This window comes from Aythya ferina (assembly GCF_964211825.1).
Source record: "Aythya ferina genome assembly, chromosome: 26".
Lineage (NCBI taxonomy): Eukaryota > Metazoa > Chordata > Aves > Anseriformes > Anatidae > Aythya > Aythya ferina.
The window spans coordinates 1,321,296-1,334,902 of record NC_140324.1 but is presented as its reverse complement, the minus strand read 5'-3'; the positions used below and the strand labels follow the sequence as shown (position 1 = coordinate 1,334,902).

Sequence of the window (13,607 nt, the reverse complement as noted above, 5' to 3'; positions counted from 1 at the left end):
GAAGCCGGAAGTCGTGTGGCGGAGGGAGGGAGGGAGCAGCGCGCGTGCGCGGCGCGGGAGCGGGGGGCGCGCGCCGGTACGGGGGGGGAGGGGAGGGGGGGTCTGAGCCTCGCTGAGGGGATGGGGGGGGGGGTGGAGGGGTGAACCTCTGAGGGGGGCACTGAGCCTCGGTGGGCCCAGAGAGACGTTTTGGGGAGGAATTCATCGATCCTCCCAAAGCCGAGGGGGGCTGGGCGGGGGGGTGTCTGTGGGGGCCTGTCCGGGTTTTTGGGGGTTTTGCAGCTGCTCAGCTCGGGGCTTGGCGGCACGAGGCCTGCGCGGCCCGGGGCTGTGTCACCCGGCGCGTGTCCTGAGGCCTTGCTGCTGGGTCTGGGGATGGAGCCCGGCTGAGGGGGAGCATGAGTTGTCACTCACTTGGCTTTCTTTCATTTTTCCAGACCCTTTCTTTCTCCTGAAGTAGCTGAAGCAAAGAAGTCCCCATCATGGATTTCCAGCACCGTCCCGGAGGTAAAACTGGAAGCGGAGGCGTCGCCTCTGCCTCAGAAAGCAACAGAGACCGCAGGGAGAGGCTTCGGCAGCTGGCTTTGGAAACCATTGACATCAACAAGGTGAGCCTCGGCCTCTGCGTGCTCGGGAAGGGGAGGGCATGCTGTGCCAGCCCCACAAGCTACGTGTGGATCAGTTCAGGGCTTCACATCAGTGAAGTGGCTTGGAGGGCAAGAGGTTCGGTGGGGAGCTGTGGATTGGAGCAAATACTTCTGTTTCTGTTAATGTGGGATTTAAACAAGAAACATTTGTGGAAGGGCTAACCAGAGAGAAGCCAGCACTCACGTATTCAGGTAGCTGTTGTCATGTTATTTCAGTCTGCTCAGGACTGGTTTGTGTTTTGTTGTTCCTTGACTGCAGTTGGGAGTGCTGTTACCAATAAAAAAACTGCTATTGTCTCTCTCTGTTTTCATAGTCCTAAAGTAGTGGTGTGCTAATAATTTAAACCTGTGAACTCAGTTCTTCCAGTGCAGGAGAAGTTCTGTTTTACATATTTTATTATTCTGTTGTTCTGGCATGTATCTTGCTTGTAACTTTTTAATAATTCTCTTCCTAGGACCCCTATTTTATGAAAAATCACTTGGGTTCTTATGAATGCAAGCTTTGTCTGACTCTACATAACAATGAGGTGAGTTGAACAGCTGCCTGTTTTGATCTCCACAGCAACAGATATTTTAGAATAATGCTGGCTTCAAGTGCTAGAACCGGGGATGTGCTTGATGACTGATTGCTGAAGAGTTGATGGGTGGGTAGTGGCTTGTGTGTGTTCAGCATGACAGTTTCTGACAGTTCAGCAGTTGTGAGCAATCTGCAATTTTTGAGTAAGTTTTCTCTATGCTAGGGATTAAAATATCCTTGTCAACGTGAAATGTAGCTTCTCATCCATGTCAAGTATCTTTTGGTTCAGGAGCAGTCCTGTCTTTATTTAACTTTCTTCTGTCTTTTTTTTTTTAGGGAAGCTACTTAGCACATACCCAGGGGAAGAAGCATCAGACCAATTTGTAAGTTAATCCCCATTGTAGCTTTGTTCTCCATTACCTAGGCACATTGAAATCATGATTATGAACACTTGTAAATCTTGAACTTGGTAGCACGTTGGGCTTGAATATTCTTTGACTGTTTCCTAGTGAAGAGTTTTGGTTTAGATGACTAGTTTGTGGAGTTCTTTCCCTTTTTTACTTCAAGAAGTTGTCTCGGCTCCATCTGGAGATTGGCACAAAGGTCATCCAAGGTTGGATAAGATAATTGAGATGACAGCTTTTGGTCAGGGGAAGGCATAGATAAAACTGACCTGCAGTGATGCACATGGAAGAGGAACAGTTTCACCAATATGCTTTCTGTAAAGTACTAAAATATTCCGTGGCATGGGATTCACACTGCTTTCTAGCCTATCCTTCAGAAACAAGTGCTACTAACCTTTTAATTTTGCGAATTTCAAATGAATTCAGGGCCCGTCGAGCTGCCAAGGAAGCTAAGGAAGCTCCTGCCCAGCCTGCACCAGAAAAAGTCAAAGTGGAAGTGAAGAAATTTGTGAAAATTGGACGACCGGGTTATAAAGGTACATCAGTAATGCCTGTCACAGCAGATACCTAATGCCTGCTGGAGCTTACTTGAAGTGCAGTGCTATGGATATGAATTATTAACTAGTCTTTTTAGTAGATCTGTCCATAAATAAGATATGGGCTTATCTCATGATGTCCTTTATTGTTTAAATTACCCATGAAACATCTCTTTATTGCTGACAGTCGAGTGAGAACCATTTTAATAATAGATTGGTATGTCTAAGTCTTCAGCTATTATAATACTTGTGCAGGAAATGAAGGCACTGCTTCCGACTCTGTTCTCCATTTGTTGTGCTGTACCATCTTTCACTAATGCTCACAAGTCACTTATTGGATGTATAGCTCAGGTCTTTTCTCTGAACTCCCCATTGTTTTGTTTTGGCCTTCAGTATGAAACTCAGCTGCTTTATCTCCCAGCTTTGTCTGCAGTGCACAGTGTGTCAGTGTCTTTGCCCCACAGCAACTGAATTTCAGTAGAGACCCACAGTAACTTTGGTTAAAGACATTGTGGCGATTTATTTGATAAATGGGAAACAAAATCTCATAATATTTGTTGTTTGGAGCCTTGTGTCTTTCCTAGGGCAGAAGTAATATTGTTCTGACCCTTTTCTGTTACATGCTGAGCTTTCTTATTTTCTTTACAGTCACCAAACAGAGAGATCCAGAAACAGGCCAGCAAAGCCTGCTCTTCCAGGTAAGGTCACTGCTAAATTTTTTTTTTTTCTCTGGGTTACCCAGGTAAAACACTGGTAAATGAGCAGTTCTTCTCAGGACAATAAATAAAAAATAAAATAAAATAAAATAAAATAAAATAAAATAAAATAAAATAAAATCTTTACCTAGCTAGTTTTCTGCTGATGATTGTGTCAAGTAAATGGAAGAATCCATGATCGTAGTTGTCCAGATGTTTCTTTTGGTAGCGCTAAGTTGGGTGGGTGGTTTTTTGTTTGTATGTTTTTTGTTTGTTTTGGAGCTTCTCTCTAGACTTCTTTTATAGTTGAGGATTTTGTTCTGTATGATGGGGTGGTGAAAAGGGAATATTCTCCTAAAATGCTGCAGTAACATCCCAACAGATTGATTATCCAGAGATTGCAGAAAGCATCATGCCTCGCCATCGGTTCATGTCCGCATATGAACAAAGGATTGAGCCTCCTGATAGACGCTGGCAGTACCTTCTGATGGCAGCCGAGCCCTACGAAACCATAGCTTTCAAGGTAAGATTTGGGATTGACTGATTATAGAGTTCCCTTCCCACATTTTCCAAGACATTAATTCCCTGTGATTGTCGTTATAGACTTGTACTGTTCTGGCCTTTGGGGGGGTTAATGGAGTGGAAAGGAGGGTCAAGAAGACGTGGCTGGAAGTTGTTAAACTCTGCTGAGAATTAGTGGAGGACTCTGGCATGAAAACTCGGTTCTGTGTTGAGCTCTGGGGAGCTGTTGAATTCTTGGTGTCTAGCACAGGAAGGAGCCTTCTGGGCTTCGCTTCTCATCCTTTGTGCAGATGTTAAGGGAGGTTTTATTGCCAGCATACTTATCCTTGACCGATAGGGAAGTAACTTAATTCTTTCCTGCCCCCATCTCTATCTAATAACATCCGAGATGAGCACATCTCACAAGGCCTGGAATAGCTGTGCTTATCTTGCAGGCTCTAAAGCTAAAAAGGACCACTGAGCTAATCTGGTGGTGCTAATAATAGCTCCTTATTCTTTTTTGTTGCAGGTGCCAAGCAGAGAAATCGACAAAGCAGAAGGAAAGTTTTGGACGCACTGGAACAGGGAAACCAAACAGGTAGCTGGAGCATTGCAGCATCTTTCTTGAGGGTTGAAGAGGGAAAGGAGGGCTGAGCAGCCTGTGGGGACAGGCAGTGCAGGGAGAGCACACATCAGTTATGTCCATTTTGGCTTTGATGCTAAAGTCTTCACTCGTTCAGTGCAACTATAGTGATTCCTCCTGACAGAAGGATCTTCCTGTGTTCTTTGTGAAAGTTTAATCAGAGAGGCAGAATCTTCTGAGTGAAACTTGCTGTCAGCAGCAGCAGAACAGTGCATAAATACACAACACTGCGTCCTCCATGTGGGCTGCTCGGTGCAGGCTTCCCGCGCAGTTGTCTGTGATGGTATGGACATGCTCACTAGCTATTGTGTGGGAGGACAGGGGATGAGTGCACGCTGGGGGATCCTGACCCCATCACATAAAGCTGAGCACTTGGAACAAGTTTTGTAGGAGTTCAGGTACCGGGCAGGTTTGGTGCAAGTCCATGAACGTTAAGTAGAAAGCCAGCCGTGATCGGTGACACTTACAGTTCAGGAGAGAACTGCACTTTGCTCCTGGAGGCCATGCGTGTGGACAGAGCAGCTGTTGTGTGATGGCACAGTGTTGTCTTGACCGTTAATTGTTCCCTTCTCTTTGTTTTTCTCCCTCTCCCTTCCCCTCCCCAGTTCTTCCTTCAATTCCACTTCAAAATGGAGAAGCCGCCAGCTCCTCCGAACCTCCCTCCAGGCCCTCCGACCGTGAAGCGGCCTCCTCCGCCTCCGCTGATGAACGGCTTGCCCCCACGGCCACCTCTGCCGGACTCCATGCCACCTCCTCCTCCGGGAGGCATGACTCTGCCTCCTATGCCTCCCTCTGGACCGGTGCCACCACCTCCAGTGCCACCTCAGTTGCCACCAGCACCTGGTGTTCCTCCCCCTGCTCCTCTGCCCCCCATGATGAGACCTCCTCTCCCCACGGAGGGGCCAGGCACTATCCCTCCTCCACCTCCCTCCAACTGAAGCCCCTCTGGGACTTGGTCCCACTGGACTCCTCTGCCTCATACCTTTTTATATGCAGGTTACAATTGAGTCAGATAAACTTTTGTTTTGTATGCCTGTGATTTTGAGTAAATCCTGTAGGTTCATTAAAAGATTTTCAATTTTCCGTTCTCTATGTCTTCCCGTGTATTGGTTAAAAATGTTGCTGTGTGTTCAGTTTCTTTAGCCCTTAAATGTATAAAATGTTCCCAGTCTGGTTATATTTTGGAAGTTATCCAAGAGGAGACAAAGGGCTGGAAATCTCTAGGCACCTCGCCTTCAGTCAGCTACTTCTGATTGAAGTAGTTGCATCGACCTTAGCTCAGCTGTGCTAGCTTAACACATTTCCCCACCATAGACTGCTTGATGTGTATCATAAATTACTGCCAGTTAATCAGTTGCTATTCAACTGAAGTCCTTTATGAAGCAGTTCATCTGGTGATTGGGAGACTTGTCATAGACACACTTAAAGGGTTTTATTACTGCGTTGCCAGTAATCCCGTTGGTGGGCAGAATGGAGGGCCAGCAAAATTTTCAACATGCAATTTTTCATCTTCCTGCTGAATTGCAGTTACAAGCAGAAGAGTGTTGCTCATGCTGAGTCCAGAAACATTTCTCCTCCAGGCACTGGAGCACTACAGTAGCTCAGGTGTTGCCAGCTAGAACCACAGAAAAATGTCTCCTAAGGAAATCAGTTTGGACTGCTTTTCAGGGGTCCTTGAGAAGCCCTAGACAAGGTTTCGTTGATGATTTTAAAAAAGACAATCATCCTTCCCCAAAGCGCAGTTGTCTAGCTCCTGCTTGTTAGACTGTTTATGCCAAATGGGGGTTCACAAACAAAGCATTGGTGCTCTTGTGTTTGACAATGGTAAAGGATTTCTGGGAATGTTTAGTCAGAAGAAATTACCAAAACTGCAGTTACATTAAGTCCAGGTTTGTTATTGTATTTCACTAGATGCTGTTTGTATCATTGTGAAGCACCTGCTGTCATTAAATATTTTTTTATTGTGCATGTCCTCCCACTAGCAGATTAGTTTTGGCAAGCTTTTAGTTCCTTTGTGGTTTTATTTATACTACATGTTTCCTTCAAGCAATCATTTGGTTCAGATTAAAAACAGAAAATGCTCTAAGCTTTCTCCTCTCTGTCCTTTGCAGGATTCCCTTCCCCAGACGGGCGTTCCAGCAGGCGGGTGACAGCAGGGCCTCGGCGGGTGCAGGGTGAGAGCACCAGGCTTGTGTTGGCTCTGTCGGTGCCTGTCTCTTTCCACAGGCTGCCCGGGGAGGCTGAGCTCGTGTCCTGCACCGGCTGTGTGCCTGATGGGTGGAAGGAGGCCGGGTCTTCGCCTCTTCTGCTGGCCGGATGCAGATCCTACTGTGTGCCCTGCAGACGTGAGAGCCAGGCAGAGCGTGTCCAGCTCCCACCTGCTTTATTGCAGCGCCGGAGCACTTTTTCTCAATCTGAGCTGGCCCAGTGCCTGGGACGACTTGTGTGAGCCTTCTCTCTGCCAGGTTCCTGTCCTTTGTCTCTGCTCCCATAGAAGAGAGGTCTGTGCTCGCAAGGCCTTTGGTCTGTTGCCCTTTGTCCCTGTCTGGCTCAGGCGTGCAGTCGGTCAGGGTCAGCCCACTCATGACGTGCTGGAGCAATATCCCGAGCTTCAAACTGCAGAAGTCCTGAGAGCCCAGAGGAAGGTCTGACTGTGTTGGGAATGTTTTGCAGGTACATTGAGGCTGAGGAGATAACCTCTGGGAGGGCGGTTTATTTGGAGTGTGTTAGGTAGGTGGTATTAGTAATTCCAAGTGAGCACTGGTATCAAACAGAAGTCTTTATAACACAGGCATTATGAGACTTTCCAAGACCTGATCTATTAAAGCCTGCAGTATTAAAATTCATTGGGCTGCTGCTGCACCCTGTGAGATTCTCCCTCACACGTCCTGGGAGCTTTGAGATGCAACCCAGAGCTCAGATATTTTAAGAGCCTCTGCAAGGCGGCCCATACACCATGGTACAGGAGGTACCAGCCAAGGGGGAGGCTTTCCAGCAAAGAGGGAGCTTTCTATACATTTACTTAGTTTCTTCCCATTATCTGTCTTTATCTCCCTCCTCCAAGTCTAGCCAATTCTTGCCTCCTGGTGTTTCACTGCCAACAGGAGTAGTATGTGCCAGTCCCCATGCAGATTCAAGTCTAGACTTCTACCCTCCTTTAAAAAACATCTGAAGTCAAGGACGTGCATCCCTACAAGTAGGAGAAACAGCTTTAATTTATTATTATTTTTTTTTACAATTTCAATACTGGATGCAAACCCAAAAATAGAACAGAAAAGTTTCTTTGAAATATCCCTCCCTCCTTTCCAGCGTGACAGTATTCGAGTTTCTCAAGGGAGGTGTGTTGTGCATTGTCAACTCAAGGCCATCAGCTTTTAAAAGGGAGATGCCGTCCTCCCCTTCCGCACAAATGTTTTGGGAGATGCGTTTGAGCAGCTCAAACAACTGCATTTGGCATAGCTGAAGCAGGAACATGAAGCCTGCTCTTGGGGTACTTTTGCCGTGCCTGGCGCTGTTGCTCCCCTCTGCAGCGCTGCCAAGAAAAGGGAGCCCAGGGGAAAGGGTCTCCCCTGCTGGCACACTGGAGCTGAGCCTCTCGGAGGAGCTGGGACTTGAAGCAGAAGAGAGAAAAAGAGAAAATGCAAGCGTGCAGGCCAGAGCGGGACCCAGCTCATTGGTGAGATCGAAGAGGACCTCTGCTACTCGCCTCTTCTCCAAGACAGAGCCAGGAGCAGGGTGCCTGCAGGCGATGCCTGCGGATGGGGGCATCGGCTGGGCTGGCTCCAGCCTCCACCCCTGGCCTCTGGGGGGGCTGGAGGGCCCGGTCTGCAGGATGAAGATGGACCAGGACCAGGACGGGGTCCCGCCGAGCCACCTGGAAGTCATGGGTGTTCTCACCCACTATGAAAGTGGCTTCATCAAGCTGCTGAGGCAGCGCACTGGCTGGGACCGGAGCGACCTCACAACCTTCGGGCTGTGCCCATCAGAGGACACGGGTGCTGCGCTCCGGCCCCTGCAGCGTGTCCAGGAGCACCTGGCGGAGCCGGGGCAGGACCGGTTCCTCATCCTGCGCCTGGAGGAAGGTAAGTGCCAAACCCGGGCTGGGACAGTGCTCAGGTAGGCAAATGCTACTTCTGGGCCTAAGTCAGAGATGCCAATGAAGAATTAAATTTGCAGGGCTGGATATGCCTTAAAATTAGTTAAGCAGTAAAATAGGATGTCTTCCCATATTCTATTTAAGAAGCTGTATCTTTCATAGAGATGACAGCTTGTATGCAACGATGAGTCCTCGCTTGTGACTGATGCCCCAGTGCCACAGCATTGGTGGCTTCTGTACTGCTCGTGATCATTTTGGTTGTAGGAGTGTTCCTCTCTTTCTGTCTCGATCACTGGGATTCAGACCCAGTACCAATTCTGTCTGACAGGGAAAAGAGAAGAGACAGACAAGTAGACCTGAGTGGTCCTTGGAGGGTCCACAGCAAGGGGGCCTTGCTGCTTTCAGTCATCTAAAGCAAAAGCAATTTGCAGCATCCTTCCACCCTCCAGCTCCTGTTCCTGGTGCTCCGAGTGCCCTGCAGGAGCAGTGCCTGGCCCCAAAGCCCCTTCCTCGCCCGCTCCCCGCCCAGTGCACTGCGTGCCCACAGGTTGTTTCACCCCCTTTTTGTTTTCCTTTGCAGTGAAGTGGGAAGCCCAGGCAAGGCTATGGTTTAAGCTGGCTTTCCAGGCGGAGGTGGGACGGTCACTGGGTGAGCTGCAGTTTGCCCTGCTGCTCTTCTACCCGGGCAGCCGAGCAGGGAGAGGCGCTGGGAGCCATGAGGAGCTGCTGGCCGCGGGCACAGGGCTGGCGCAGGAGCAGGTGGGTGGCCGTGCCGAGCCCCACGGGGCCTGGTGCCAGGAGGGAAGGTGGGAGAGGGGGTGTCTTGGCTCTGCTGCTCCCCATCCCTTCCCTGCACTTTCCCCATCCCCTCCCAGCGCTTTCCCCATTCCTTCCCAGCACATTTTCCATCCCATCTCACCATCTGTCTTCCCTTCCCTTCCCTTCCCTTCCCTTCCCTTCCCTTCCCTTCCCTTCCCTTCCCTTCCCTTCCCTTCCCTTCCCTTCCCTTCCCTTCCCTTCCCTTCCCTTCCCTTCCCTTCCCTTCCCTTCCCTTCCCTTCCCTTCCCTTCCCTTCCCTTCCCTTCCCTTCCCTTCCCTTCCCTTCCCTTCCCTTCCCTTCCCTTCCCTTCCCTTCCCTTCCCTTCCCTTCCCTTCCCTTCCCTTCCCTTCCCTTCCCTTCCCTTCCCTTCCCTTCCCTTCCCCTCCCTTCCCCTGGGGCTGACGGGGCCGAGCCGTGCCTGAAGATGGTGCTGTTACCCTGTCCCCAAGCTGCTGGCGGGGACAAAGGGAAAGCACCTTGGGGTGCACAGCGGCCCCCCATGCACGGCTCCCTCCCCTCCCAGCACTCTCCAGCCTGGCTGGTTTTAGGGCCAGCAAATCCTCCAGTGTGAGGTGAGCCCACCCAGTGCTGCTTCCCTGGATGCTCTCTGGGCTGTCTTAGTGTCCATACCTTGCCCCTGGGCATCCAGAAAGCAGGGATCACAACGGGGTCTTGTGTTAGTGCTGCCCCCCCGCCATGCCTCCCCCAGGTTCTCAGGGGCTCCTGTGACTTCTGCCTCCCTGCAGAGCCTCTGCCTCACTAGGGACACCCAATACCTGGTCCTTGGAGCCTCGGTAGCATCCGTGACCCACACCAGCGAGGAGCTCAGCTTCCAGGTGACCCTGGCCATCAGACATCGCGGTGATGGAGGTGGGGACTGTGGCAGCAGGGGACAGCGGTGCTGATGGCCCCTGTGCCCTGGCCGGGCACTGGGGACCTGGCTGCTGCACTGTCCCCACCTACAGGTGCCCTGCTGCCCCCCACGGAGACCCAGCAGCTCCTCTTCGGCTCGGATGACAAATGCTTCACCAGGATGACACCCGTGCTGCTCCTGCTGGCGAAGTCCTGGCGGGGGCACGATGCTTTGGCCTCTTCCTCCTACCTCTCCGCTGATGGAGTGGTGGACGTGGCTCCATACCCACAGCTCAGGTCTGTGCCTTTCATCACAGCCACAGAAAAACACGGGGTGGGAAGGGGGGGGGTAGGGGAAAAGCCCCTCTGTCCCACCCGTGGGGATCAAGGCTGGGAAAATGCGGGGCACACCTGGGTGGGGCAGAGGTGCTGTGGCCCAGCCCATCACCCCCAAGGGTGCAAGGGGCCCCTGTGACCCTCTCTGTGCTCTCTTAGCAGCCCACCCCAGCATGAGACCATGGAACTGCTACCCTCCACTGCCCCCAGCCAGGCCAACACCTCATCCCTGGCCCCCGGGGATAGCGGGCAGTTCCTGGGCATGCTGACCCGCTTCATCCGCCGGGTGCTGAGCCCCTCCAGTGAGCCGCCCACTCAGCCCAGCTCCCACCACTGGCTGGACTTCCAGATGATGGAGACGCTCCCTCACCAGCTGCTCAACCTGTCTGAGACAGCAGCGCTGGAGCGGCTGGTGCAGTCGGAGGAGCCTTCGGTGCTGCTTTTCCCCCAGGAGGGCAGTGCCGGGCTGGAGCAGCATTTCGGGGACTGGCAGCCAGAGGGGACCGTGCTGCAGCTGCTGATGGGCAAGCTGCAGGCAGTGATCCAGGAGCTGAGGGACATCCCGGCGTTCCAAGCCAACATGGGGCTTTTCCAGCACCTCCTGAGCTTCTGCTACTACCTGCCAGGGCCAGGCACGGGCAGCGCGGGTGAGCGGCCGCCTGGCTCTGGGAAGCTGCACGCGCTGCTGCTGCTGAAGGCGCTGCAGACGGTGCGGGTGCACTGGCAGGAGCGGAGGAAAGTCCTGCGACAAAACCGCAGCGCCCGGCATCAGGCCCACTGCCGGCTGCAGGAGTTGACCATCGACCTGCACGACCGCAAGTTCATCGTCATGCCCACCGTGTACACAGCCAACAACTGCGAGGGTCCCTGCAAGCTGCCCCTCTCCACACGTGTCCCCAGCTACTACTCGCACACAGTGCTGCTGCTGGGCATGCAGGAGCGGGGCTCGCCCCTGCAGCGTGCTCCCTGCTGCGTGCCCGTCCGCTACTCGGACCAGCTCATCATCAGCGTGTCTAGCCAGGGGCTGGAGGTGCGCAAGTTCCCCAACATGGTGGCAGAGGAGTGCGGCTGTCGGTAGAGGCTCCTGCCCATAGCCCTGGAGCGCCCCTGCAGCTTTGCTTCTCGCTGAGACGTGAGCACTCCTCCGCATGTCTTTTCCCATTGGTTTGCCTTGCTAGCGTTGTTCTGGTTCTGGGTTTGCAGCCGTGCTGCTCCCTGGAGGGCTGCCAGCCTCCTGGTGCTTCCCTGCTCCATCTGCAGAGGCTGGGGATGTCCGAGGTGCCCAGAGGCTCAGACTGCAGTCTGGTTCTGACCCTCAGTGGGGTTTGGGCTGGGTACGGGACGTGCAGGGCATCAGAGACAGGGCAAGTCTGTTCTAGTTGGGGCCACATCTATTTATCCACTGCTGCTGTGGCTACTGCCTCTCAGCCTCCCTGCAGCCTCCCCTGGCTGTTCTGAGCCAGCCCATGCCCACCACTGACCCGCATCCCTCCCTGTGCTCTCAGGGGTAAAACAAGCAGCAACCCCCCTGTTCCCACCAGCTTCAGCTCTGCCTTTCCCCGGGGACCCATCTCCAGACTTGGCAAAAGCCACGGTGTGGGAGTCCCTGCTGGGTGACCCCGGCATCGTGCCCCTGCTGTCACCGCTGCCTGGGGCACGGCAGAGGGAGGGGAAAGCTCTGGGGGGGGGACGATCCCATTACATGTCCTGCCCTTAGCGGGTGCAAACTGCAGCTGCCCACTGGCAGCACGTCCCCTTCCCGGCGGCTGCCCAAGCACCTGCTGCATGCCCCCACTGGTGGCAGTGCAGAGGGCCCGGCCCCCCTGGGTCATCTTGCAGCTGAGCCCGGTGCTCTGTGGGATGCACTGGGGGGCTGCTGTGGGGCCCGAGCCCCCCAAAAAGCAGAGCTTGGGCTTGCCCCCAGCACAGGGGATGGCTCTGGTTTGCAGTGTCCCTGCACTAACCAGGGGCTGGTGGGTGCCTCCTGACACCAGTGGGGACCTGGGCTCGCCCCTGACAGCTGGGATGGGGAGGCCCAGCCCCAGTGCTGTTTTTTCTCCCTTTCCTTTTGAAAAAACACAAGCATATCCAGGGCTGTGATTTTTTTTTCTCTCTCTTTTTTTTTTTTTTAACATTCAATTTAATACCTTATTAAAAATGAAAATAGTTTATCTTAACCTCTGTTGGTTTAGCAAATACTCAAACCCACTGTGGTTTGGGGCTGTGAACGTCTCCTGTAGTTGCTACAGCGCTGCAAGATATTGCACTTGTGCTTTGTTCCTAAAAGCGACTCTGGGAAGGCAGGTTCAAGGGGAGCCCCAGCGATGGCACTGCCAGTGGGGTTTTGCTCTGGGCAAGCTTCGTGTCTCCATGCGGTGGCGGTGGGGCCGGGTTCTGTTCCTTGTTGTCCCTTCAAGGCTGGCAGCAGCCTGGCTTCTTTAACCCGGAACACACTTCTCTCTTTGATTTGCTTTCAATAAAACCAGTAACTGAATTCAAGAGCTAAGTGGTCTGGAGACACCCTCTGTTTGCTGGGCTGTGCTGTGCCCACGCCGCAGGTGCCGCAGTTGCAGCGCAGAGCATGGGTGAGCTGCAGGAGCGCTGTCTGTTGGGGATGGAGCGAGGCACAAAGCCCAGGTGGAGAGGAGCTCGTTTCCCTGCTCCCTTTCAGGTTGCCTTTGTGCAGCTCATCCAAGGGGGCCCAAAGTCCTCACAAAGGCTCATGCTTGGCCAGGTGGCATGGGCGGGTGGCACAGCAGGACCCTGATGTCCCCAAACTGTGCTCTGACCGCACCAGCCCCTGGCTCCTCTCCAGCCACAGCAGGGCTGTGGCCGCAGGGGCTCGGCAGATAGACAGAGTCCATGCATCCACAGCCCTTGCCGGGGGTGGTGGCAAGATTGGGCCCTCCCAAGGCAGTGCCGCAGAGCCCCTCTTGTCCCGGCCTCAGTCACGCCGCCTGCCCTCCCGGGGCCTGGCTGTGCCGTCCTTCCCTGCCTGCTCCCAGGGCTTCTTGCCCCTCTGCTCGCCCCGCAGCTGCCGCCAGTCTCGCCGGGTGCTCTCCTGGTGCTCGGCCCTGCCGGGGCGGCTCTTGCCTCCGTCCCTCCGGGGCTCATCCCGCTCCCGCCGGCTCTCCTTCCCCTCCCGGCCCCGCTTCTTGTGTGGCTGCTGCTCCGGCTCCTTGGGCGCCCTGGGGGCTCTGATGGGCTTGTCCTCAGGGGTCCTCTCCTTGGGGCGCGGATCCTGCCGGCCGCTCCTCTCTGCCGGGGCTGCGCGGCTGTCCTTTGCCTTCTCCTCCTTCTTCTCCGGGGCTCGGGGCTTTTCCCGTCCCTTCCTCACCTCCACCTTGGCTGGCGGCTCTTCAGGTTCCTCTGTGGGCTCTTCCTCCTCATCCTTCGGCTCTGAGCGGCCAAACCACTTCTTGAAGATCCAGGGCTCAGCCTGGGGGATGGAGGTGTCACACAGCCCAACCCTTGTGCCTGGGACCCCTCCTCAGCCCTCCCACAAGTGCTCCTCCACACTGGAGGAGCATCCCACCCCGGGATGCTGTTGCCCCCGCCTC

At 53.7% G+C, this 13,607-nt stretch overlaps 3 protein-coding genes across 9 annotated transcripts in view; 2 read left to right on the top strand and 1 right to left on the bottom strand.

Moving 5' to 3' along the window:
• Window positions 1-5: 5 nt before the first annotated feature.
• SF3A2 (splicing factor 3a subunit 2) lies at window positions 6-5,031 on the top strand. Of its 2 annotated transcripts, XM_084498515.1 has the most exons (9): window positions 6-76; window positions 438-608; window positions 1,103-1,174; window positions 1,501-1,547; window positions 1,995-2,104; window positions 2,753-2,802; window positions 3,182-3,322; window positions 3,830-3,898; window positions 4,549-5,031. In XM_084498515.1, the coding sequence occupies exons 2-9, from the start codon at window positions 483-485 to the stop codon at window positions 4,879-4,881; spliced, it is 948 nt and encodes a 315-aa protein (XP_084354641.1). In that variant the 5' UTR covers window positions 6-76; window positions 438-482; the 3' UTR covers window positions 4,882-5,031. The 2 variants fall into 2 exon arrangements, with proteins under 2 accessions (XP_084354641.1, XP_084354642.1); XM_084498516.1 differs by lacking the exons at window positions 6-76; window positions 438-608 and adding an exon at window positions 685-839.
• A 2,120-nt stretch (window positions 5,032-7,151) lies between these two features.
• Window positions 7,152-12,548, top strand: AMH (anti-Mullerian hormone). Of its 2 annotated transcripts, none has more exons than XM_084498509.1 (5): window positions 7,152-8,025; window positions 8,620-8,798; window positions 9,606-9,729; window positions 9,825-10,008; window positions 10,210-12,548. In XM_084498509.1, exons 1-5 carry the CDS (start codon window positions 7,416-7,418, stop codon window positions 11,123-11,125), a joined length of 2,013 nt encoding a protein of 670 aa, XP_084354635.1. In that variant the 5' UTR covers window positions 7,152-7,415; the 3' UTR covers window positions 11,126-12,548. The 2 variants fall into 2 exon arrangements, with proteins under 2 accessions (XP_084354635.1, XP_084354634.1); XM_084498508.1 differs by having other exon boundaries at window positions 10,207-12,548.
• The window catches only part of JSRP1 (junctional sarcoplasmic reticulum protein 1), a 30,077-nt gene continuing 28,186 nt past the window's right edge, over window positions 11,717-13,607 (bottom strand). For all 5 annotated transcript variants that reach the window (XM_084498514.1, XM_084498510.1, XM_084498512.1 and 2 more), the window contains exon 7: window positions 11,717-13,486. In XM_084498514.1, coding sequence (XP_084354640.1) covers window positions 12,992-13,486 — 495 coding nt within the window. In that variant the 3' untranslated portion in view covers window positions 11,717-12,991. The remainder of the gene's footprint in view (window positions 13,487-13,607) is intronic.

Bases quoted from the DNA above. Each gene is read 5' to 3' on its own strand.
- AMH (XM_084498508.1), top strand. From the start codon at position 7,416: ATGAAGCCTGCTCTTGGGGTACTTTTGCCGTGCCTGGCGCTGTTGCTC. The intron at 8,026-8,619 runs GTAAGTGCCAAA...TTTCCTTTGCAG, and splicing joins CATCCTGCGCCTGGAGGAAG to TGAAGTGGGAAGCCCAGGCA. The intron at 9,730-9,824 runs GTGGGGACTGTG...CCCCACCTACAG, and splicing joins CAGACATCGCGGTGATGGAG to GTGCCCTGCTGCCCCCCACG.
- SF3A2 (XM_084498515.1), top strand. From the start codon at position 483: ATGGATTTCCAGCACCGTCCCGGAGGTAAAACTGGAAGCGGAGGCGTC. The intron at 1,548-1,994 runs GTAAGTTAATCC...AAATGAATTCAG, and splicing joins AAGAAGCATCAGACCAATTT to GGCCCGTCGAGCTGCCAAGG. The intron at 2,105-2,752 runs GTACATCAGTAA...TTTTCTTTACAG, and splicing joins TGGACGACCGGGTTATAAAG to TCACCAAACAGAGAGATCCA.